At 41.0% G+C, this 25,626-nt stretch overlaps 1 protein-coding gene across 1 annotated transcript; it reads left to right on the top strand.

The window, feature by feature from the left end:
- The first annotated feature begins 419 nt into the window (after positions 1 to 419).
- LOC147433672 (uncharacterized) lies at positions 420 to 1,194 on the top strand. The gene has a single exon (XM_086489774.1). It carries the CDS (start codon positions 561 to 563, stop codon positions 1,059 to 1,061), a length of 501 nt encoding a protein of 166 aa, XP_086345900.1. The 5' UTR covers positions 420 to 560; the 3' UTR covers positions 1,062 to 1,194.
- The last annotated feature ends 24,432 nt before the right edge of the window (positions 1,195 to 25,626 follow it).

Below are 25,626 nucleotides of genomic sequence, written 5' to 3'. Positions count from 1 at the left end.
TAGCAGGAAAATGCTGACCCGGCCTGAGACCAAAAAACGTGAACCTTCCACTCTGCGCCGTGAAGAGAGAGAGAGAGAGAGAGAGAGAGAGAGAGAAGCGTGAACCTCTACTCTACCTGGAGATACCTGGAGAGAGGGAGAGAGAGCAACAAGCGTGAAATCTACGCTCCACTTACCCAGGCCTATACTCTGAAATCTACGAAGCAGCAGGACACCGTGAAAAGGGGGGGGGAGAGAGAGAGAGAGAGAGAGAGAGAGAGACAAGCGTGAACCTCTAGTCTACGTGGCGAGAGGGAGAGAGAGCAACAAGCGTGATATCTACGGTCCACTTAGCCTACCTAGGCCTATACTCTGTGAAATCTACGAAGCAGAAGAACAACGTCGTGAAGAGAGAGAGAGAGAGAGAGAGAGAGAGAGAGAGAAGCGTGAACCTCTACTCTTGGTGGAGAGAGGGAGAGAGAGCAACAAGCGTGAAATCTACGCTCCACTTACCTAGGCCTATACTCTGTGCGTATAAATCTACGAAGCAGAAAGACAACGTGAGAGCAGGCAACCGAAGGATGGGTGGGGAGTGGTGGTTCACGTTTGACACCAAATACGCACAGGAGCATCCTTTGGATGTGGCGGCCTATCAGCACAAGCTACGACAGATCAAGACCAAGTATGCGGGCACGGTGGTGCGAGTATCAAATGGAGCCCACCAGGCGGCCGTGGAAGGTGAAGCGGGAAAGGAATTAGAAGAAGAAGAAGAAGAAGAAGAGAGGGAGCAGTGGTTTGAGGAGAACCCAGAGGACAACGTGTTTGCCCAATTCACATACAAGTGCAGGCGGCACAGCCATTGGGGCCCCTCCGGCCACAAACCCTGCTGGTTTCTTCTCTGGGATCCCACGCCCTCCCCCCACAGGTCCACTCCTAAGAATCACGTCCATGCCCGCTGCGCAGGATACCACTTCAAGCAGCGCAGTGCTGCCATCCAGCAGGAGCTGCAACGTGCATTCCCTCGATATTTTGAGCTCTTCTGGGGTGATGGCATGTCTGGCCATAACTGTGAGGTCTCCTAGCACTGTTTGGCGCTCTCTAGCCGCGGTTCAAGCTGTTGAGTATTGTACCCAGTGCAACTTTTATCTTGCTCTAATCTTTTTACATATAGCTGTGTCTTAACATTGCATTGAGCAATTTTTATTGCTTGTATCTTGTGCTTTGTTTTAAATTGTGCATTGGGCGATTTTATTTGCTTGTATATCATACTTTTTCTCAAGGTGACTATAATTTTGAAACTTCTTTGTTGGTTTGTATAATATTTGTATTTTTTGCTAGCAATGGTGTGCTAGCTACACTTGTGTCTTGCTGACTCAGCAGAGCAGCAAAACCTGGTATTTCTTGTCTATTGCAATTGCAATTGATTCCCATCCCTCTTCTTATAGTCATCAAACCTTATCCTTTGGAGGACTAGTCATTACATTCTCACTTTCAGTATATGGCAACAATGTATTTTTTCTTGGTGCGGTTATTTTCACATGATGTCCGCCTTTTCTTTTTTCGCATGCTTTTTGTTTCTGTCTCTTTCTTTTCATATTCTTCGTGGTAGTGCAACATCTTTGCAAATACTTTACTAGTAAAGAAGGGATTTTTTGTTTACAGGAAATATATCTAATGATAGTCAGGAAGCCCATACTCTAGCCACTCTAGAGATTGTCAAGGCATGGAATTTTAGTACAAAATTAACAGAAGGCAAATCAACTGCTGTGAGAAATTATATGGATTCTCAAGATGAAAAGATCTCGAGAATGGATTTTGTGGATGAGGACAATGCAAATTGAAGGGTCTCTACTGTGTGCAAATTGTCCTGATGACAATTGGTCAGATACAGAGAACTCCTCCTCTGGAGATCTCACTTGTCATTTTGAACCAATGTTCGGCCAAGAGCGATTATTGTTCCAGCTTGTTTCTTGTAGGATGCAACATTGATGGTATCAGACGATTGAAAGTCTCTGGTTCTACTCGTTCCTTCATACCTGTTAGAGCAACATAGTCAGGTCACTCTACCCCTTAATGATGTCCATCCTCACCCCACCTCTGAGGCAAAACCAATGAAACCAGCCCGTGGGTGGTAGACTTTAGCTTTCACCTGAAACTTTACTTTAGACTTTAGGACGCACAAAAACTTGGCAAATAAAAACTTTAACCGGAATCTACACTTCAAACACACATAGCTTGGAAGTGAGTGCTCCAAGTATATGTCGTCAACTTGTTGGCTCTGTTGGCTCCAAAGACTGGCGCCCCTTTCGGTATTTCTTTTTTGTATTCAAAGAGGGAATAAAGCTTGTGATTTCCTACAAGCTGTATCGTAGAACTCGGGTTGAGAATGACCTGTTTTGGTCCGATTTCGCTAGCGTAACCATACTAGGAAGCCTCACAAATGGAATATCCACACATTGAGTGCTGTATCGCAGAACTCGGGTTGAAAATGACTTGTTTTGGTCCGATTTCGCTAGCGTAACCATACTAGGAAGCCTCACAAATGGAATATCCACACATTGAGTGACTTTCTTGATGCATACAGACACTTTACAAAACTTGGCAAGAATTTGTAACACATTGAGTTCTCTGTTTTCTGCCCCGAAAATGCGCCAGACAATTTGTTTAACGATCCCCTCGCTTTCCGGACCTCCTGGGGATACTAGAGATCCGTTAGGGTCAGAATCCTACACCTACCATCTTACACAAGAGGCTGTAATTTCTTGTGTTGGGCTTTCTTTCGTGAGCCGAACGCATTTGCAACGAGCCCTCGTACTCGCACCTGTTGGGCTACTTGCCCTCTGAATCGAACGAAATTTCTTGCAAGAAATGTCTCTGAATCCACCTATACATGCGGGGGATTAGCAATTAGCTAATCCAGTACTTGGAGAAGAGGCTCTTGCCTTGGTATATGCGCCTAAACCCACATAACTCTACATACATATGAATAGCCCTTGAGCGGGGCATCATGATTCTGTATTCAGAAGGGGACACAGGTGTGCGAGGGAAAAATCATCGGGCTACATAGTGCAAGGGAGAAGCCAAGCTTTCTATTAAAAGCTTCATTACTTGCACCAACTACTCACACACACTCTGTAGTCAATGAACTAAAGTCAGTCTCCTCTCTCAATTTGGGCGTCCCCTCTTTATGCTGGCTTGGCATTTTTTCTCTAGAGTTGCCATGTGTCTAGATTGCCTCTTTTGAGTTAATTTCCTAGTACCCTATGACTTATAAGAGTAACAAGAGGGCCTAAATCTAAATAACTTTGAATTGAGCCTAGATACCCTTTTACTGCTCAGATTCGAGTGTCGGTCAACCCGACCAACTTGTGGCAACAAGGCCCTCCTATCTGCGGTTGAAACTCTCGATCGCCGACCATTTCACACTGGTTGTAGAATGTCCGACCATTTGTGACTTTGAAAGAGGGTCCCAAAAATTAAATAAAAATCCTTGGAAAGAAACCAACAACTAAGGTTAGCAGTTGCCACGTCCTCATGACAGTAATTAGCAATTTATAGCTCGAATGCCAATGCCGATCGTCCAGACCAACTCGTGGCGACAAGGCCTTGCCGTGTGCGGGTGAAACTCTTGGCCCACGATTGTTTCACACTAGCCATACAATGTCCGGGACTTCAAAAAGAGGGTCCCAAAAATTAAATAAATATCATTGGAAAGAAACCAACAACTAAGGTTATCATTTGCCGCGTCCTCGTGACAGTAATTAGCAATTTCCATGTCTTCGTGATATTATACAGGGATTTAATATTTACGTAATTACCAAAAAAATTGTGTGATCACAAGGTCTTGTTGACATATTTACATAATCACAGTTAACATGATCACAAACAAGCCGGTTCAGAACAACCTAGAAACCCACAAAAAGCCCGTTGAGCTTTTGCATTTTTTCGACGGGCCTCGTCGGGCTTATGCATTTTTCCTACGGGCTCTCCGGGAAAACCCTAGAGCCCGACGGGCTGCAGCTTAATATCATAGAGGGCCCAAATTGGGCACGTTCTGTTGAGACACACACACACAAACACACACACACACACACACATGACCATCTTTGTAGGTACGTCGAGAGGAGAGAGGGGGTCGTGAGAGAGACAGAGAGAGATCAATGACTATCTTTGTTGTGGAGCTACGTAGTGTCGCCACAATTATAATGACTACTTGCACGCAAAAAACAAACATCATTTGATACACTTACAACCACAAATAGCTCGTAGATGCGTTAGCACATGTGCTCCAATTTGCAAGGAATGCTTGGCATTGTTGTGCAGCTCTCTCTGAGTCAATTGTGATGGTGCAGTTGAATCTCCAATGCAACGAGGAGGCAAGAAGTAGCGTTAGGATGAAGTGCCATTGCACCTTGGCTTCTATAAGTAGAATAACTACTCATTGTAAATGATGTTTTTAACCATAATCCGTATCATATCATAACTATAAAAAAATAAGACTTTGATATGGGAAATTGAGTTATGTCGTGTTGTTGACCCATGGGTCAACACTCCCCCCTCCGAATTCATGTCCTCTCTAACATCACCTCATTGTCAATGTCGGTGTGATCTTTGTTGTTGTTTTTCTTTCTTGTGATTTATGTCCTTCATATCTATCTATTGTTGTCATTATAGGGCTATTGCTAGATCTAAATTAAAAAAGAAGCCAATCTCGTTCAACTTGACTCTTATCATCATGGATAGATAAAGCTGTAAATGCATCCATTGGAAGTTGTTTAGTAATTTGATCACAACCTCTTTTTGTTTCCATAAATATGATCACTTTACTTCCATCCATCATTCGCTTTAGTAAATCTGGCAATTTACTCAAAATTGCCAGATTTACTAAAGCGAATGATGGATGGAAGTAAAGTGATCATATTTATGGAAACAAAAAGAGGTTGTGATCAAATTACTAAACAACTTCCAATGGATGAAATACAATCGTTTTGATTTGAGATTGAAAACCCATGTTTGTTAGGGGCTTTTTAATTCTTTGCCTTCTTCGTATCATTGGTGCCGATATTTTTCTCCATTGCTTTCAATTTAATACTGCAGACATAAGAACTAGATGTTCAGTTAAAATAAATAAAAAAACTTTTCAATATATTAGAAAAACAATTACTAAGAAAGCAATCAAATCTACACAATACGAGATTTGCAATCTCTAGTCAATTCCACATATCGACTACATATGTTTTGAGAGAGCATACACATTGCAATGCACTCTCTACATGACATTATGGAAACAAAAATAATATGAAATTGTCAATGTAATTATAAATATAATGATTAGTTATATATCCTCTGATATCTGAAAACAATAAGATAACTATTTTCACATGCTACAAAGAATCATCAACATTTACATTGAAATGATGATAATTATTTGCAAAACACACATGAAAGAAATAATGTCGATGATTGACCATTTCATGCACTAACAATCTTTTAAATATAATACATAATTCACTCCCTATATAAACCAATGCATAAAACAAGGCAATGAAATATTCAATACAATTATACAATTGAGCAATGAGGACTACTTGTACCCAATCAAGGATTGTAGCCCCCTTATGCATCCAATTCAATATATAAAAGCTACTTTCACCCAATTAAGGATTATAGCTCTCATATTGTACAGTGGAAATGTTCAAATCTATGATGTGAAAAAATGCAAGACTTCAAGGATCTTTATATACCCAGTACACTAGTACAGGACATCCGACCCTTGACTATCAACTCATTATTTAAATATGCTCATCTTCTAAAATCAACTACAACCCTTTTATGGACCAATGGCTACGTCACAATGAGCATGACTCTCCAAATTCTCAATTGTTTTGGTTTAGTACCTTTATGTTCGGTGAAGGATTTAAATATTTTTAGAAGTGGTTACCGAATTAAGAATCACGTTCGGCCCAAGAAGAGGACCTGTGACTCTGTAACCTTAGGTCAATTCACAAGGAGAAGACTATACCCGACGCTCGCATATACTCCCCAGGGATTTGCCTAGTTAAAATGCCAAAGTAAGAAGAGGTTTACTATATACAGTCTAGCCCGCCGGGAAAACACTACAGCCCGGCGGGCACCGCCGGGAAAATGGGAAGTGCCCGCCGGGAAAATGGGTAAGCCCGAAGGGCCTACCGGCTCTATTGGGTTTTGTAGGTCATCATAAAGATCACGTTAAAAATTAACGTGATCACGTGATTTTTTTGTGTAAATACTAGATTTATTAACGTAATCACACAATTGTGATTACGTCAATGAAATCCCTGGTGATATACCCCCCTCTTGAAATCACAAACATTCTCGATTGCATGCCATATATACATGCCATTGATGAGATTGTGTTGTTAGCATGCTTTTATCATCGCATGTAGCTGCAAGAAAGGTCATAACACATAGATACAAATGACTTAATGAGACTTTCATACTTTTGTCATTTCTATCTATGATAGAAGTGAGCATAATACCTTTAATACTTGACGAGTGATGCATACTTCTATTGCATGAAATCTGTATGTACATTTGATGTGCTAGCTCCATCATTACCCCTCCTTTGCGCACGTTGGGTTGTGGCATACGTACGCCGTAACCCAAAGACCTCAAGATAAAGCTGCAATACATTTGGTGTCTTTGACAGTTCATGCTCTTTCATCCACTTTGCATCCATAGGTGGATAGTTTTTGAACTTCACCAAATAGCGTCTTGTAACCTATCCCTTAACTTTTCTTTCTTTATGTGCCAAAACTTGCTCATGTACCAAGATCTCATCAAGTTCATAGACTTCGGGTTGATCCTTCTGTGGCATATCTTCGGGCACATCACCTACAAAGGGTCTTAGAAGACTCACATGAAATGCATTATGAATCTTTCAAGTGTCAGACGATTTCAGCCTATAAGCAACATCGTTGAACTTATCAAGCACTTGAAAAGGCCCACAGTAACGCATGCTGAGCTTTGGAAACAATCTTTCCTTGCCCTTCATCCTCTTTAACCTTGTCTTTCCAAACCGTAAGAGTACCCAATCACCAGGTGAAAACAATATTTCTCGATGGTGATGATCACCAGTCCTTTTCTACTTTTCCTAAGTCTTCTCCAAGGCCAACTTAATCTTCTTATACATTTTATCCATGTTCTCAACATATCGATCTATCTCAAAGATCTTGTCGTTTATATGCAATATAGGAGGAACCTTTTTGTCACCTTCAAAAATCTCAAAAGGTGCTTTGCCTGTGGATGAATACACCGTATTGTTCTACGCATACTCAAGAATGGGCAAATATTGTTTTCACTTGCCCTTACTATATGACACATAACATTTTGGTAGATCGAAGATAGTAGAACTATAGTAGAAACAACCTCTTTTGACTATCCATCAGTTTGTGATGAAACGAAGACGAGAACTTGAGCGAAGTGCCCATGTTCTCAAACAATCCTCTCCAAAACAAACTCGTCATGCAAGGATCACAATCACCGACAATGGACCGTGGCATACCATGGTACTTAAATACATTGTACATGAACAATTGTGCCATTTTGTTGGGTAAAGGCAGTGTGCATGCACTCGGGAACCAGTTAGTGTCCAACTGTCCACATGTGTTCATACCTTATTCTTTATATACATATGAATAAGGGCTCACTCACACATAGTTGACACAGAGTGAATCTCCACCCACATTGTGTGTTCTCTCTTCCCTTCCCTCTCTCGTGTGTCTTGTCTTCGCTCCCGCACCCCTGATCTCCAACAACTGGTATCAGAGCTGTGGTGGTGGTGGTGCGGTGGAGTATGACAGTGCCTTGAGCTCGAAGCTCGGCTATGGCGGAGAGAGCTTGGGATGCAACATATCTAAGCTCATGGAAGATTGAGGGACATTCCCAAGCTTGAGGAGAGTGTATTGCATGTGTGTATGGTTATTTGCAGCCACACTTGCAGGAGGTTTGTAGAAATTGATTTCCGCAGGTGTGTTTTTTGGCCCGAAATTTGTGGGCATAACTCCCTCACACAGAGTCAGAACTGCACAACCCAGGACTCTATCCCAGGATTGTGGCACGTTCCAGACGTGATGGTGGTACCTATATGACCTAATTTGACCACAAAATTTTCTGCAGCATATGTGTGTATTCCGAATTTTTTATTTTTGGAGCGTAGTTGTGGGCATCGGCACTATAGGTGGAGTGCTTTCCCAGATCGAAACATATTACCTCCTGTTTCACCTTCTTTTGGTGAGTACAGAGCAGGGTAGCCCATAGCTTTGGCGTGTGTGTGCTAGCAGCCAGCTAGCCAGAGTAGGTATAGAGACAATTTCTCTCAGGTGGGAGCAGTTTTTGGTGGCGTACATGTTCTCGTTGTAATACAGGTGGCATTTTGGTTCTGTGATTTGTAGATTGTGAGAGCATGGTTTGCTCTTTTGTGTTTTCCATGCAAGTTATCTACTTGCCATAGATCTGTGGGTTTTGGCAGATATTGTGAGCGTGTTATGCTCAGTGGTTGGCTGTGTAGTGTTGCATACAAGACAGGTGTACTTTGTTTCCGTCAGAGAGCTTTGTGTACACAACGTTGTGGCAGTTGAAAGGAATTTTGGCATGTATACGTGCTGATTTTTCAGCCATTGTGGATTCTTATTTGATGCACGGTTAGTGCATAGGCCGGTGCTCTATTGTATTGCCATGTGGTTGCGCTTGTAGTGCGCTTTCTGGACATAGTGCTCCGTGATTTATCGAGGCAATACGATCTATTATGAGCATCATTTGTGCCTTGATTTGGCAATGATTATGCATCCAGGTATCTTGCCATCTGATATGCCTATTTCCACAGTGCATGCGTGAGACGATTTTGCATATCAGGAGTAATTTGGCATGTATGGTCTCATGAGGTGATATGCACAGTTTGTGTTGAGCCTTTGGGATAGCTCATATATTGAGTGTAGATTGATTGCGCAATGGCTCTTGTTGAGCATGTTCTTTTAGCTTATGGTTATTTTGGGTTAGATAGCCATTTTACGTCGGAACTCTGCAAGTTTCTCCCTGGAGTTCTTGTTTTTATGGGCATGGTACTCACCATATTTGTCTTGAGTTATTGCACTCAGTTTTGACTTAGATTACTCGCCATAGTTTTTTTTATCTTGAGCATTGTTTGCTTTTTTGCCATACTGCTAGCAGGCTTTGGATTGCGACAAGTTTCCCCATCCAGGTTTGTGGCAGTGTTGGTCATAGGTTTGCCATACTGTATGGAAGTTTGGATTGCGACGTTTATTCCGTATCCATCTCTTTTGCCCACAGATTGTGGTTCTAGTGGGAGACCTTGTGCGTATTTTGTGCGTCGAGCTATTCCACACTTGCTTTTTTGGTTCTGTCTCAGTTGTGTGGTTGTCGACAGTTTTTTGGATTGGTTTTACTGTTCTTTGGTTGTACTGGTTGCTAGAGATGGCAGTACGCACGTCAGATTTTGAGCTCTTTGTTACAAGATTTGATGGCTCAGATTTTGCTTGGTGGAGCTCGCATATGCTTGATGCGTGGACTTGTTTGGGCCAGGCATTACCACTACTCTGCAAGGCAAGGATGCGAGGTCAGAATCTATGTCTGATAGTGCATGGGAGGACTTGGATGCACTAGCGCGGTCGACGATTCTATTGAGCCTAGTAGAGTCAGTCTATTGCATAGTTATACAAGCACGTACAACTAGAGATTTATGATAGCTGTTGTGTGAGAGATATGGCACTTCAAAGTCCAGAGCATTAGGGGAATTTTGAGGTCACTTTTGTGCCCTGTAAGAATATGTAGAGAGAGAATATATACTTTATTTAAAAAATAGTGAAATGTTTGTAAAAAGGTGAGTTTGCGTCCTTTTTACCTCCACCGAAACATGTCATTGTCAAATCTTTCTAGGATCTTTCGTATTCTAAAAAATACTCCCTCCAAAACTAACGAAAACGTCAATTCTGGCCCAAAATTCAAAATTTCCAAACGCTGAAACAAACCTTTTCTGTGTCGTCTTCTTCCTCGTATCTGCACAACTTTTTCCTATAGTACTATCTCTGACAAATACTGTTAACAGACTTCCATGAGGAAGAGAAGAAGCTTATACCATCTATACATTGAGCTAAATGAAGAATATTGTCCAGTGCGCAAGAGAAACAAATGTGCAGAGGTGTCCTCGTCCATATTTGAAGCAATGCGGCAAGATAAAAAAAATCACATTGATCTCTGGACTGATGGAAGATTGTATCCAGTGGACCCAATGACAAAGAGCACTCCCCCATTCTCAAATTGTTCATCTTTGATAAAATTTGTGGGCGATGGTCAAAGAGGGTTGCTGGGTTATACACAGAGTCTTGCGGCAGAGAGAGATATTCTTAAGTTAGAAGATCATTTGACCAAACAAATGATAAATACTCTTAAACAAGAACTTGAGGAATGTAAAGAGAGCAACGAAAAGCTACAAACTCAGCTCAAACAAGCTAGAAGCAAGAATACAATGTTAGGAAACAGACAAAGAGAAAAGAAGTTAAAGAACATTGAAGCCTTGAGACGTGGTGGACGAGGTTGCAGCAGGAGAATCAGAGCAGCAAGGTATTGTTATTTTATATGATTCTGCTTATGCTTATTTTATATGATTCTGCTTATGTTAGGTTGTTAATCTTTTTGTTAAGTTGTATTATGATTCTGCTCCACATTATTATGCTTATGTTATTTTTATTATGCTATTGTTCTTTATTAAATGATTAATATTCAGTTAACTTTAATTTAGTTTGTTTATTTTGTTGGTGTCATTTGGACAATAACCAGTTAATTTTGTACCTTTTAATTTAGGACTTTGCTACAACCAAACTCTGCATCAAACATGGAAATGGCAGCTAAACATTATTGTGATGTTTTACCTCTCAAGGTTGCCAAAAATATTTTCACAGAGAAGAAGTTTAAAAAGGCAAAGGAGAAGTGCATTGAGGGATTTTTGCAGAGCTCTTGCTTGGACAAGGAGGATGTGCAATATACTATGGATAAGGTAGGCATTAGCAGAGATGGTTATAGCAAGCTGTTCAGAAATATGAAGTCAAGGTTAAAGCAATGTAAGGTCAGGTCCTCTTTGCTTCCAAAGCCATCCATTGTGCAGGCAAGGAAAAAGATCAATGAGAGGATAATGGAGATGTTGGGTGAGCCTCACCACATTCATGGTAAAAAGAGGGATCTTCAATTTGACGAGTTCAATAATATTTTCCTTGACTTGAAGACACTTCATAAGGAAATGATCAGATTCTATGAGCTGGAGCATACAGAAGCAAATGGTGTTGTCAGTTTTGTGATAAAGCTTGATGAATGTGAGATTGTTAAGAACAGAAAAATTGAGAGGATTTCCATAACTTTAATGAATAGAGCATTGAAACCGAAGGATACCAAGTACTTCAGCGTGCAATCGGAGAAGAATGTCTGGTGCCTAGGTGCTTTTGAAGTAGAGAGTGAAGACTTTGATGTTCTGGATTGGGTTTTCCATCAAACAACAATACCCGAAGTCATTAATGCACAAGAATTAGGGGAAGAGCTTGAAGTTGAAGGGTTTGGAAGTTACAGGGTGGAATGGCACATGGGAGGAGACCTTAAAACCCTTAAATGTATGTACAATGGCTCCAAAGGAGCTATGGCAAAGAGCCCTTGTCTGTATTGTATGGCATCAGCAAAAGAATGTAATCCTGCAAATTGGAACAAAGCACCCAATAGGCATACTCAAGATCCAAACTTCAAAGTAGTTTTAAATATTCCACTTGCTAATGTCCACATATGCACTCTGCATGCTCTTTGCAGAATTGTGGAGAAAATTGTACAACTGTATGTGGGGTTTGCCTGGAAGTTACAGCCAAAAGCAGCTAGAGATGCTGCAATCAAATGTATTGAAAGGGTTTTATCAGAAATTGGCCTTCACAGTGGTAAGGTTAAGATTGAAACAGACCTGAAGAGGTCTTCAAATGGAAACAATGTGCCTAGAAAGGTATCTGTTGGTGGTGTGAAGGCCAGAGCTTTCTTAGGGTTTCATGGCAAACCAGGAAAGGTGAATGCCAAGAAGGGTTCATCCAATGTGAAGTATAACCAGTGGAAAGCTCTCCACAATGCCATCAAAGATCATGGTCTTGAAGGTACATCAAGAAACAAAAAGGCAGAGGTATGGGAATCACTAGACAAAGTATTTTCCTACTGTGATAAGACATCCTAGGGCAAAAATGATCTGCCAAATTTCAAGAAAGTGCTCAATAACTTCAGAAGTGCAATGAAAGATGCTTGGGATCAGGAATTCACACATTACATGGTAAGTTTTTTATTCCTTTTTAATATGTACATACTTTTAGTTTGGAAGCATATGATTAATCTCATACTTACTAATTATTGACACACTTTTACTTTGCCAGCATATAATTTACAATCACACTCCCTGGTTTGTAAAGAGATGGGTCTCCCTGTCCATATGGTCTACACAAGGCATGGAGAAATCCCATTATCAAGCAAGAACCAAGTTTTTCAAGCATACAAGACATGGAGGAGGTGCAGCGAAGGCAAACAGCTTGCTTGAGGTTTTCCAATGGTTCTATAGACAAATATGGCATAGAACCATATCAAAAATGACAAAGAAAGCACTACTGAACTCAGATTTAGCAAATGCCTTACACAGGAACAAGCAGAAAAGAAAAAATTCATATAATAGTTCATCTGCAAATGAAAAATTCTTACAATGGCTAGCTACAAGAGAGAGACAAGGTAGAAAGTGGGCCAAAGTACAGGTTTGAGCAAAGTCAGTCTTTTGATGAAGGTACATCAACTTCACCCCTAAACTTCAGAAACTTCTGCTTATTGTAGCCTATCATTTGTCTCTTGAGGTTCCCAGAGTGGGCAAGCACATAGGATGCCATTGTTGCAAAATAACCAGCTCTAGAACCAGTAAGGCCAGGGAAGAATCCAAAAATTCTGATGGCTTCCTCCTTTTTCACCAATATTAACTTCTCTAACCCTGGAGGAAGCTGATATGAACCAACAACCTTTGCAAGTGCTTTAATTGCAAGCATTGGCAGCAATGGTTCTCTTGTAAACTTGTTATGGAATATAATGACAGTCTCTTTGTTGAGCTTCCCAATAAAGTGTCCCAAGCTCTGGTTCCTTCCTAAATTTAAGGGTCTGGAACCCTTCCCTCTGCCAAGGAATTTGTCTGTGTCCAATATTTCAATCTGCAAAAATATGTCTTGGTTAATTGTTCAGCACATTAATAAGACAGGGGAAAATGGTCATTAACATACCTTAGGAGACTCATCCTCCTCAAACAAGGCAAGTTCCCATATATCAATGGATCTAATTGGCCTTACTTCATAATCTCTGGTCTTTTCCTCTCCCATATGCTCTATTTTAAGCCTTTTCTGGATCTCATTGAACTCCTCTTCAGAAGGTACACCCTGTTGCTCATATCTCAGAATAATGTCCTGCACATGCTTTCCAACACTTGAGCTGTCAATAAAATTTTCTGCCTCTGCGTCCAAGACTGCTAAGGGGCAAGGTGAGTAATCAATAAATCCTATGTCATTAGATCCCCACTCAGCCAAAACTGCCAAAGCACAATCTTCCCTTAGATAAAAAAGATGCTGAATGTCATTCAGCAAAACATATTCCTTTTTGTTAACTTTGTATGTGGGAAATGTTGCTGTGCAATGCAAAGGATCAACATCTTCATCCTCAATGTCAACATTCTCCACTTTAGTGATGTTTTCTGCTTTAAATTTTGCAATGTCCAGCATCTCAGTGCTTTGTAGCTTCTCTTCCTCTTCATGGAACTCCATCTCTATCTCCTCTTTCTCCTGGTCCTCCTCAGCCTGGGAAATCTGCTTTGGAATCTCTTTGCCCTCTGGTGTTGGGAGTAAACTGAAGAAAATGATAAGTCCAAGGTCATAATCTACCAACTGGCAATGCATATTACCATGAAATTTGCAAGGCTTTATGATCTTTTGCCAGTCTGGATGAAGGCTTGACCACTTCTTTGCAATACCTGTCCTTGACAAGCTACCTGCTTTGCATATATCAACAAAATGAACAAGATTGTCAAGCCTGTGATCTCTGATCAATTCTGTATATATCTCTTTCAAGTCACTAATTTGTGTAGAGAAGCCATCCACAAGTGCTTGAAGATCAAAGGCATCATTAAAAATCTGTTTGACACTTTGAAATCTTGTAAGTTCATTAACTTTGTAAAGAAAAGACATCAGCCTGTCATCAGCGGTCTCTTGTATATCCTCTGTATCCATTATGAAAATCCACAAATGCTCAGCGAAAAAGAGAAAAGAGAAGTCTATCAAGACATTAACCACCCTTCTTTATATCAAGTCTACAAACAAATTAAAAGCATAAAATTGTCAAGCAAATTAATTGCACAAATTAAGCGCAAGCAAAAAAGAATTACATAAAATTGTGACATGCTAAGTTTGTCACTTGCTATGCGAACTGTGAGGGGTTAAGAGAAACTCGGCACTCACTAACTACGCACGGACTGACACTTGGTACGCGATTTCCTATTGCTAGGAAGAGGTCGACGTCTCCCAAAATCGCGCACGGGTGTCGCTTGGAGGGTTGGAGGCTTAATTTCGAAGCCTTGTGAATGACAATAAGCGAAAAAAAGGGTTGGGTAGGTTCCTTTTATGGCCAAAAACGCCGCCTCGGGGGGTGTGCAAATCGATTTCCGCCTCGAAGTTTGGTCCAACGGCTAGTTTTTATGCGCCTAGGGACTTGCGCCATGCACCCTATATAAACCTCCTCAGAGCCCAAACTAAGCGCATTTTGAAGGAGGTTTTACCCGGTTCTCGCACTTCCACAACCCAAAACTTCGAGCGCTTTGACCGTCACCCCGTGCGCGATATTCGTAAGTGAGAAGATTTTGTCTCCTTTGTCATTTCGCGTACGGAGTTTCAAAGCAATGTGTTCCACTATGTCCACAAGTGTGATCATGTTTACGATGTGTACCGCAATGTGTGCCACTATTTTCACCATGCATACAATATGTGTCTCAAGAGGTTTAAGAGGTTTTCACCGCTTGGGACTCTCGTCACCCCGTGCGTGATATTGGTAAGTGAGAGGACTGTGCTCCCTTCGCAATTTCGCGTACGGAGTGTCACCGCCTCTATGTACCGCTCCGTCACCCCGTGCGCGATCACCGTAAGTGTGAGGACATTGGTCCCTTTGTGATTTCGCATACGGGGTGTCACCGCAATGTGTTCCACTATGTACAAAAATGTGTGCCACTATGTCGAAAAGGAGGAGTTTACTTTGATAAAGTAATAATAAAAATTAAATATACATCGTTTACTTTTTTTACTAATGTTTGTTGTGTAACAATCATTCCTATCCCTTTTGAAGATGGCAAGGACCAAGAAGACTGCAAGGAAGGTTGATAAGCCGGTTGATAATCCTCTATCGAGATGAAGAAGAAGCTCAGCCTAGCAAAGCTTCAGCTGGTACTTCCAAACCAAAGAAGAGCACATCTCAGAGGAAGGACCCTAAACCAAGCACATCTGACCCTCAACCAAGCAAAAGAAAAACTACACATCAGAGGAAAGCTTCCAAGCCACTGCAGCTTAAGCCTCTCCTTACAAAGAGAAAGTTCAAGCAGGGGGTCAAATGTCTAAGAGAGATAAGGAAGGCCATAAAGGCCATCAATCTTGCAATTCCCAAACTGCCCTTCCAAAGACTATGCAGACAAGTTGCAGAGGAGTACAAGATTGACATGAGGTGGACTAGAACTGCATTGGCATGCATCCAGGAGGCTTCTGAGGACTTTATGATTGAGCTTTTCCAAGATGCCTATATCTGTGCAGCTCATGCCCATAGGGTTACTTTGATGGACAAAGACATGATCACTCTCAGGAGGCTGAGATACAAGTTTTCAAGAATGTTGGAGCCTGTCCCTATGCATGATATTAAGGCCTTTAATATTCTCAACATTCCTCCATGGAGGAAGCCCAAGGAGCCTGAAGTAGGAGTAGTTGATATTACTGAAGAAGAGGAAAAGGAAAAGGAAAAGAGAGCAAAGGAAGACAAGGAAATTGCAGAGAGAAAGGAGCTTGACCTATTGGAACCTCAGCTAGTGCCCCTCTTGAGGAGTTTCAATCCTACTGGTTTTGTTGTCGCTCTATTCAGTGAGGAGGATCCTAGGGAGGATTACAATTCACTTGACTCTGAGACCTTGGAAATTCTCAAGGACTGGACCAAGGAGATGAATTCTCCACTCCTTATCACATGCCTCAGGTTGTTTTTGTTTTCCTATGTATTTTTGTTTATAGCAAGAACTCTTTATATAACAATATCTTGTACCAGGTTAATGATGCATACATATGAGCCAGACCTTCAACAAAAGGTGGAATTTTTAGACCCTTCTATCTCCCACTTTCTCAGGACAGAGACAAATATTAGAGAGCTCACAAAGTGGTTGATTCATGTGGACTTGGAAATCTGTGAAATTTTCTTGATTCCTTATCATGAGAGGTAAGTTTCCTACCTACACCTTGTGAAGAGAATTTACTAATTCATGTTAGAAGGCTAACTGAGGCTTGTTTTTATAGCTCACATTGGAGTTTAATTGCAATTGATATTGTGAAAAGAAAATGCTACTTTGTCAATTCTCTTGCTGGAGTACATGGTCAAGCAAAATTGTAAGTATAGTAGTAGACACATTTTGTAAACCATAAGCAGAACCTCAAGCACATACTTTTAATAAAGAATTTTGGACAGTGCTGCTACAAGATTTATAGAGACATTGGAGAATTGTCCACCCATGCCAAAGATGCTGACTGAAATCCAATTTTCAGTTGTGAAGGTTGGAATTCTTGATGCTTTGTTCACTTCAATGGATTATCCTCAAATATTTTTTCCCATAAATACATGTAATGAGTTGCAGGTTCCAATCCAGCCTGAAAGCCATTCATGTGGATGGAGGGTAGTGACAAATGCCAAGCTCCTCTTGGACTTCATATACTGCAATGACAATAAGAATATAGAAGTATAACATATTTCATATTTTCCACCTGTATTTTTTCTCATTTTATTGTTCCTAAAACTTGTTTTCTATTGCTTTGTATAGATCAACAGAGAGTGCTATAGTGAGAACCATGTATGGTTGACAAGAGCAAAGATTATCAAGTATATGATTGAAGAAAATGGACAACTGCAAGAGGTATTTAAAGATGATGATGTTGAAGAGAAGGGGAAAGCAAAGCTAGAAAAGGCAAAGGGGAAAGCAAAACTAGAAGAGGAAAAGGGAAGTGAAGAGGAAGAAGAGAGTGGTGAGCAGGAAAAGGCAAGTGAAGAGATGGATGATAAGAGAAAGAGGAAGCAGCCCTCAAGCCCTCCTGCCAAAGAGCCCACAAGAAAATCTCCCAGGACAAAAGAGCCCACTGCAAAAGCACCAACCCCTAGGGACAGGAAAACTCTTGGCATAAAACTATTCTAGCTTTTTGTAGCCCACTCTAATTGTAGCCCACTTGTATCAAGCTTCCCACTTGTATCCAATTGTCTATTCTATAGCCCACTTGTATCCAATTGTCTATGTAATTGCAAATATTTGAAATTGAATACATTTTGATCACCTTGTTTTAAGACTCTGTTACAAAATCAAATCATTGAAGTAAAATCATTGATGTTTGAAAAATTTGCATTTCAATAACAAAATAAAGATCCTTTTAGATCTTTATTTCAATAAGATCCTTGCAGGTCATGTGATACAAAATAAGATCCTTGCAGGTCATGTGTTACAAAATTGCCTTGAAGGATGTTCAAGGCACCAAATGTACAATGCCATCCAAGATGTCCTTGCACTGTAGCCTCTTTTCATTCCTTTTTGATACCTACAAAAACAATCCAAGTTAAATAAAGAACCAATAAGAGAACAAGAGACTTTTAGGGATAACAGTTACCTTTCCACCATTTATTTGAAAGCAGAATGTTGTGGGCAGTTCAATTTCATCATTTTGTAGGTCCAATCTCAATTGATGTAAGCTACACATGCCTCTTATCTTTACAATTGACAGATGCTCATTGTTTACCCATATATCAATGTCTTCTATTGGGATGTCAATGAAGTCCTCCATGTCTTGATCAAGTGGAGTTAGCTGACCACCAACATAGTGCCATCTTCTGTAATAAAATGACATAATGAAGTTTTGTGTCCCTATCATGTATTTGCAAGCAATTGAGCCAGCTTGCACATTACAAGTGATTCCATTCACTGTTTTGGTGTTCCAACCCTCATCCACAAATTCAAGTACATTTGCTGAGTCTAAAGTCTTCACTGAAAACATTGTTCTAGATTTTCTGACTTCAGCATTAGAGAAGAAGTCTACAAAAACTGTAATGGGCATGAATATAGAAATTCTACTCTGTTTGCTTGCTATGTTTGCTTTCAAACACTTTTGAATCTCACAAAACAGTTTGCACCTGTAGCCCTCACTTGTATTTGAGCTAGGGAGTGACCATTCTCCACTTTTGAAATCACGCAAGTCTAGCTTGGTTGTGGCTCCAAGTTCTCCAGTCCTTCTAGGTGGAACATAATAATGGTCAAAGAAGAATATTCCATTCTTTGCCAATGAACCCTTAGTCCTTCCCTTGTATATTTCTTCACCAATTGATCCATGACACACATCCAGAATATTTATAACACATTCTACTAGCTGCCATTCCATAATGTTTGAAGGATACAAATCTGTACAACAAATAACCTTATACAACATGCATTACAAATATGGATTTAAGTTAAGAGACTTACAGTTTGGTCTATGTAATGGAAAAGCAGAACTCTCTGAGTCAATATGCAGATCTTTATGCATGTACACATGCTGCACCAGCACCTCTTTGATTGATTTTTTGTTGTCGCCAAAGTTGAAATCTTTAACAATACCCTTCCATCCTGCCAAGAAAGAGTTTTTGGTGGAAGACTTTATTCTCTTGTTTTGTTGCATCAGTATCCACGTTCCTTTGTGTATAGTTATTGGAATCCATTCTCCATTTTGATCAGTCGTGTTGTAAGTGACAATGGCTTCAATGGAAGTTCTTTGTCGTTTTGATCGTGATGAAGATTCCATGGTGAAAAAAGAAATGAGCAGAGAAGTTTAGCCTGAGTTCAAGAGAAGAATAAGTAGAATGTGCAAAAAACGGTTCAAATCTGGAAAAGATCATGAGATAGAATCCAAACGTTGTTTTATGATGACGACGTGCAAAATGAAAACAATATAATATGAGAAGTACGTCTTTCTAAAAGCGACAGCTATTGAATGCCTTTGCACTTTTACTTGTTTACATTGCTATTTACCAGCTCAAAGTTGCGGTAAAGATAGAATATTTGCTTTTTTTGTGAGTTTTCAAAAATAGAGGTTCCGTAACGGAAGCTCTTCAACCATTGGTTGAGACCACTCTCTCTCTACATGCTAAAAGGCACAAAAATGACCTCAAAATTCCCCTAATGATGCGCCTAGAGCAAGATGCAGGTCTCAGAGACGGAGACTGCACACTTGTTGGCATCCAACTTGTACTGATGTTTGCGACAATGCAAACATCAGTACAAGTTGGATGCTTTAGCTTTGACTACATCGGAGGTAGATGTTGTGTATCAGTACAGGTTGGATGCTTCAGCTTTGACTCATCGGAGGCAGATGTTGTGTATTAGGCTACACACGACGGTGAGGTTGTTCTTGCTTCCATGTTTACTCCCAAAGTTCTCATGTCATGCGATGGCACATTACCTTCACAGTGGATGCTAGATACTGATGCTTCATTTTACGTCTCGCCGAGACGCGAGTACTTTTGCTCGTATGCTAGCGGTTTGCTTGGACATGTGCGTTTGTTTGATGGTTCAGTCCATGACATTGTTGGTGCCGGAGATGTTCAGATGTCATTGCAGTGTGGAGCAATGCTAGTGCTGAGGCATGTTCGCCATGTGCCGAGTTTGACTCGGAGTTTGGTCTCTGTGAGTCAGTTGAGAGAGAGTGGGTGCCATGTTGTGCTAGATAAGCACGGTTTTAGTTTGCCTCGTGGAAAGTTTGTTTTAGCGAGATGTGCTAGTGTTGATAGCACATATTCGATGCATGTTAGTCACTGAGAGATGGCACTATCTCTGTGACATTGCTGCAGCCATGTAGACAACAAAGATGGATTTCCTTTGCTAGTGGGTTGCATGATGCTCTGCCTTTGTGTCAGCAGAGCACTGAGATAGTTGTGTGTGTGCCTACTGAGGTTCGACAGTTAGAGCAGGCAGGCTCTTATGAGACACAGCTAGTTGTGCATTTGGCTTGTCAAGACAGTGGTATCTCTGGGGATGCAGAGCTTTGTCAGTCATCAGTTGAGGTGACATCAGTTGATCTAGAGATTGATGAATTGTTCTATGACGCATCTGATACGTTTGAGGGAGATAGTTTCCTTCAGACAACTGTGTGTGATTGCAGTGGTGCTGATTTTTTGGTTTTGTAGTCATTCTCAGTAGATATGCCTTTGCCAGATGATGCTGACATGGTGATGCATAGTCAAGTGGTTCCTGATGAGGATGCATATGGAATTGAGGTTACTAACAAGGATAGGTTGGCACACATAGTGCATGTTTCATCCGATTTCAGGTCTCTCATGTCTGACCTTTTGGTCTCGAGACCTGATCTTGCTTATGCAGTTGGTGCATTTGTAGTGGGAGTTGTCAGTCGTGCGGTGATTGACACTGACATGGTGCATAGTGGAGCATTGCAGGTTCTTACTAGTTACCTGCACCAGAAGTGTCATCGTGGATCTAGACCCAATGGTATGCACCTTGTGTTTACGCTAGAGCGGTTACAGATTCACTCACATACTTGGAGTGAGCCAGTCGACGTAGGTTGAGAGCTGTCTTCTCTCACCTTTTTTAAATACTAGTTTAGTCTAGTTTTCTCGCCACTTATCAGCACACATTCTTTAGTGGTAGGTTGTTGAGTAAAGGCAGTGTGTCTGCACCCGGGGACTAGTTAGTGTCCAACCGCCCACATGTGTTCATACCTTATTCTTTATATACATATGAATAACGAGCTCACTCACACATAGTTGACACATAGTGAAGCTCCACCCACATTATGTGTGCTCTCTTCCCTTCCCTCCCTCGCGTGTCTTGTCTTTTCTCCCATACCCCCGATCTTCAACAACATATGGCACTGAGGTTGCTGACAGGCATAGGTTGGCACACATAGTGCATGTTTTGTCAGCTTTTGGGTCTCTCATGTCTGACCTTTTGGTCTCAAGACCTGATCTTGCTTATGCGGTTGGTGCATTTGTAGTGGGAGTTGTCAGTCGTGCGTTGACTAACACTAGCATGGTGCATAGTGGAGCATTGCAGGTCCTCACTAGTTACCTGCACCAGTAGTGTCATCGTGGCTCTAGCCCCAATGGTACACACCTTGCATTTACGCTAGAGGGGTTATAGATGCACTCACATACTTGGAGTGAGCCAGTGGGCGTAGGTTGAGAGCCGTCTTCTCTCACCTTTTTTACATATTAGTTTAGTCTAGTTTTCTTGCCACTTACCGGCACACAACCTTTAATGGGAGATTGTTGGATAAAGGTAGTGTGCCTGCACTCAAGGACCAGTTAGTGTCCGTCCGCCCACATGACGGGCTCACTCACACATAGTTGACACAGAGTGAAGCTCTACCCACATCATGTGTGCTCTCTTCCCTTCCCTCTCTTGTGTGTCTTGTCTTTGCTCCCATACCCCGATCTCCAACAACATATGGCACTGAGGTTGCTGATAGGGATAGGTTGGCACACATAGTGCATGTTTCATTAGCTTTTGGGTCTCTCATGTCTGACATTTTGGTCTCGAGACCTGCTCTTGCTTATGCGGTTGGTGCATTTGCAGTGCGAGTTGTCAGTCGTGCGATGACTGACACTAGCATGGTGCATAGTGGAGCATTGCAGGTCCTTACTAGTTACCTGCACCAGGAGTGTCATCGTGGCTCTAGCCCTAGTGGTACGCACCTTGCATTTATGCTAGAGCGGTTAAGATGCACTCACATACTTGGAGTGAGCCATTGGGCGTAGGTTGAGAGCTATCTTCTCTCACCTCTTTTACATACTAGTTTAGTCTAGTTTTCTCTCCACTTACCGGCACGCAACCTTTAGTGGGAGATTGTTGGGTAAAGGCAGTGTGCCTGCACCTGGGGACCAGTTAGTGTCCGACCGCCCACATGTGTTCATACCTTATTCTTTATATACATAGGAATAAGGGGCTCACTCACACATAGTTGACACAGAGTGAAGCTCCACCCACATCGTGTGTGCTCTCTTCCCTTCCCTCTCTTGCGTGTCTTGTCTTCGCTCCTGCACCCCCGATCTCCAACAAATTTTATCTTCTTTTTGAAAGGAATGAAATGGGCATGTTTGTTGAACCTGCAGATAATGGTCCATATACCATCATTACCTGTGGGCGTTCTTGGAAGATCAATGATAAAATCCATAGCAATGCTTTTTCATGGCTTATCCGAAATTGGTAGTGGCTATAATAGTCCTGGTAAATTTTCCTTGTCCAATTTGACCTTTGGGCAAATCACGCATGCTCACACAAAGGCATCCACATCTCTCCTCAAAGTAGGCCAAGAAAAGAATTCCCCTACCGCTTTCACTATCGCATCAATTCTACGATGCCCTGCATATGATGGGACATGACTTTCTACCATGACCTTATGTCGCAATGGCCTAGTGACACAAAGTCTGCCATGCATCATCATGAGACCGTCTTTGAGGAGGTACTGCTCATGACATTGTCCTTCTTGCAACTATTCAAAAATCCTTGCGAAATCTTTATTAGTAGCATATTGTTCCTTCATGGCATCAAGCTCATGATGATAAGAAATTGACACAGCTGAAATTTGTGGCTTTCTTGATAACACATCAGCCACAACATTCTTCTTGTCTTCCACATGCATAATCTAGAAGTGGAATTTAGAAAGAATGTTTGTCCATCACATATGCTTTTTGGATAACTTTGACTGTGTCAAGAAGTATCTCAAGGTCTAATGGTATGTCTAGACAACAAAATGAGCACCTAAAAGGTAGTGCTTCCAACTAGAAAGTGCATGAATGACAACCAAAAGATCTCTCATAGATTTGCATAGTCTTCTCTGGCCCTTGTAAAATTCTGGTTTCATAAGCTACTATCCGTCCATCTTGAATTAGCATTGCTCTGATGCTATTGTCACACGCGGCACACTGGAACACAAATGACTTCCTAAGATCTGGTAAAACAATCACAACATCTAAAATCAGCTTTTTCTTTCAGAGATTGAAAGCTAAAATGTCTTTTTGGGTCCATCTAAAAGTCACCTCTTTCTCTTGCAAAGCGTGAAGAGGTGAAACTATCTTTGCAAAGTTCATGATAAACCTTCTATAGTAAGAGCACAATGAAGAAGCTTCGTACATCAAGCATAGTCTTTAACCCATGTCTTAATCCATTCAACCTTTGTGGGATCCATTTGGACACCATTTTTTGACACTATATGACCAAGAAAGTGGATCTCTTTCAAGAAGGATTCACTCTTCTTAGGATTGACAAGTAACCTATGATTGAGTAATTCTTTGAACACAATGGTCCAGTGATGTCTATGCTCCTCTTACTATTATGTCATCAAAGAATGTGCCAATGCGAGTGGAAAATCTGGCCCATTATCCAGGAGGCTTCTGAGGACTTTATGATTGAGCTTTTCCAAGATGCCTATATCTGTGCAGCTCATGCCCATAGGGTTACTTTGATGGACAAAGACATGATCACTCTCAGGAGGCTGAGATACAAGTTTTCAAGAATGTTGGAGCCTGTCCCTATGCATGATATTAAGGCCTTTAATATTCTCAACATTCCTCCATGGAGGAAGCCCAAGGAGCCTGAAGTAGGAGTAGTTGATATTACTGAAGAAGAGGAAAAGGAAAAGGAAAAGAGAGCAAAGGAAGACAAGGAAAGTGCAGAGAGAAAGGAGCTTGACCTATTGGAACCTCAGCTAGTGCCCCTCTTGAGGAGTTTCAATCCTACTGGTTTTGTTGTCGCTCTATTCAGTGAGGAGGATCCTAGGGAGGATTACAATTCACTTGACTCTGAGACCTTGGAAATTCTCAAGGACTGGACCAAGGAGATGAATTCTCCACTCCTTATCACATGCCTCAGGTTGTTTTTGTTTTCCTATGTATTTTTGTTTATAGGAAGAACTCTTTATATAACAATATCTTGTACCAGGTTAATGATGCATACATATGAGCCAGACCTTCAACAAAAGGTGGAATTTTTAGACCCTTCTATCTCCCACTTTCTCAGGACAGAGACAAATATTAGAGAGCTCACAAAGTGGTTGATTCATGTGGACTTGGAAATCTGTGAAATTTTCTTGATTCCTTATCATGAGAGGTAAGTTTCCTACCTACACCTTGTGAAGAGAATTTACTAATTCATGTTAGAAGGCTAACTGAGGCTTGTTTTTATAGCTCACATTGGAGTTTAATTGCAATTGATATTGTGAAAAGAAAATGCTACTTTGTCAATTCTCTTGCTGGAGTACATGGTCAAGCAAAATTGTAAGTATAGTAGTAGACACATTTTGTAAACCATAAGCAGAACCTCAAGCACATACTTTTAATAAAGAATTTTGGACAGTGCTGCTACAAGATTTATAGAGACATTGGAGAATTGTCCACCCATGCCAAAGATGCTGACTGAAATCCAATTTTCAGTTGTGAAGGTTGGAATTCTTGATGCTTTGTTCACTTCAATGGATTATCCTCAAATATTTTTTCCCATAAATACATGTAATGAGTTGCAGGTTCCAATCCAGCCTGAAAGCCATTCATGTGGATGGAGGGTAGTGACAAATGCCAAGCTCCTCTTGGACTTCATATACTGCAATGACAATAAGAATATAGAAGTATAACATATTTCATATTTTCCACCTGTATTTTTTCTCATTTTATTGTTCCTAAAACTTGTTTTCTATTGCTTTGTATAGATCAACAGAGAGTGCTATAGTGAGAACCATGTATGGTTGACAAGAGCAAAGATTATCAAGTATATGATTGAAGAAAATGGACAACTGCAAGAGGTATTTAAAGATGATGATGTTGAAGAGAAGGGGAAAGCAAAGCTAGAAAAGGCAAAGGGGAAAGCAAAACTAGAAGAGGAAAAGGGAAGTGAAGAGGAAGAAGAGAGTGGTGAGCAGGAAAAGGCAAGTGAAGAGATGGATGATAAGAGAAAGAGGAAGCAGCCCTCAAGCCCTCCTGCCAAAGAGCCCACAAGAAAATCTCCCAGGACAAAAGAGCCCACTGCAAAAGCACCAACCCCTAGGGACAGGAAAACTCTTGGCATAAAACTATTCTAGCTTTTTGTAGCCCACTCTAATTGTAGCCCACTTGTATCAAGCTTCCCACTTGTATCCAATTGTCTATTCTATAGCCCACTTGTATCCAATTGTCTATGTAATTGCAAATATTTGAAATTGAATACATTTTGATCACCTTGTTTTAAGACTCTGTTACAAAATCAAATCATTGAAGTAAAATCATTGATGTTTGAAAAATTTGCATTTCAATAACAAAATAAAGATC

The sequence above is a fragment of the Adiantum capillus-veneris genome, chromosome 19 (assembly GCF_014529385.1).
Source record: "Adiantum capillus-veneris isolate H3 chromosome 19, ASM1452938v2, whole genome shotgun sequence".
Lineage (NCBI taxonomy): Eukaryota > Viridiplantae > Streptophyta > Polypodiopsida > Polypodiales > Pteridaceae > Adiantum > Adiantum capillus-veneris.
The sequence above is the reverse complement of the archived record's forward strand: the minus strand, read 5'-3'. Positions and strand labels throughout refer to the sequence as shown.

Coding starts and splice junctions, on each gene's coding strand:
- LOC147433672 (XM_086489774.1), top strand. CDS start 561: ATGGGTGGGGAGTGGTGGTTCACGTTTGACACCAAATACGCACAGGAG.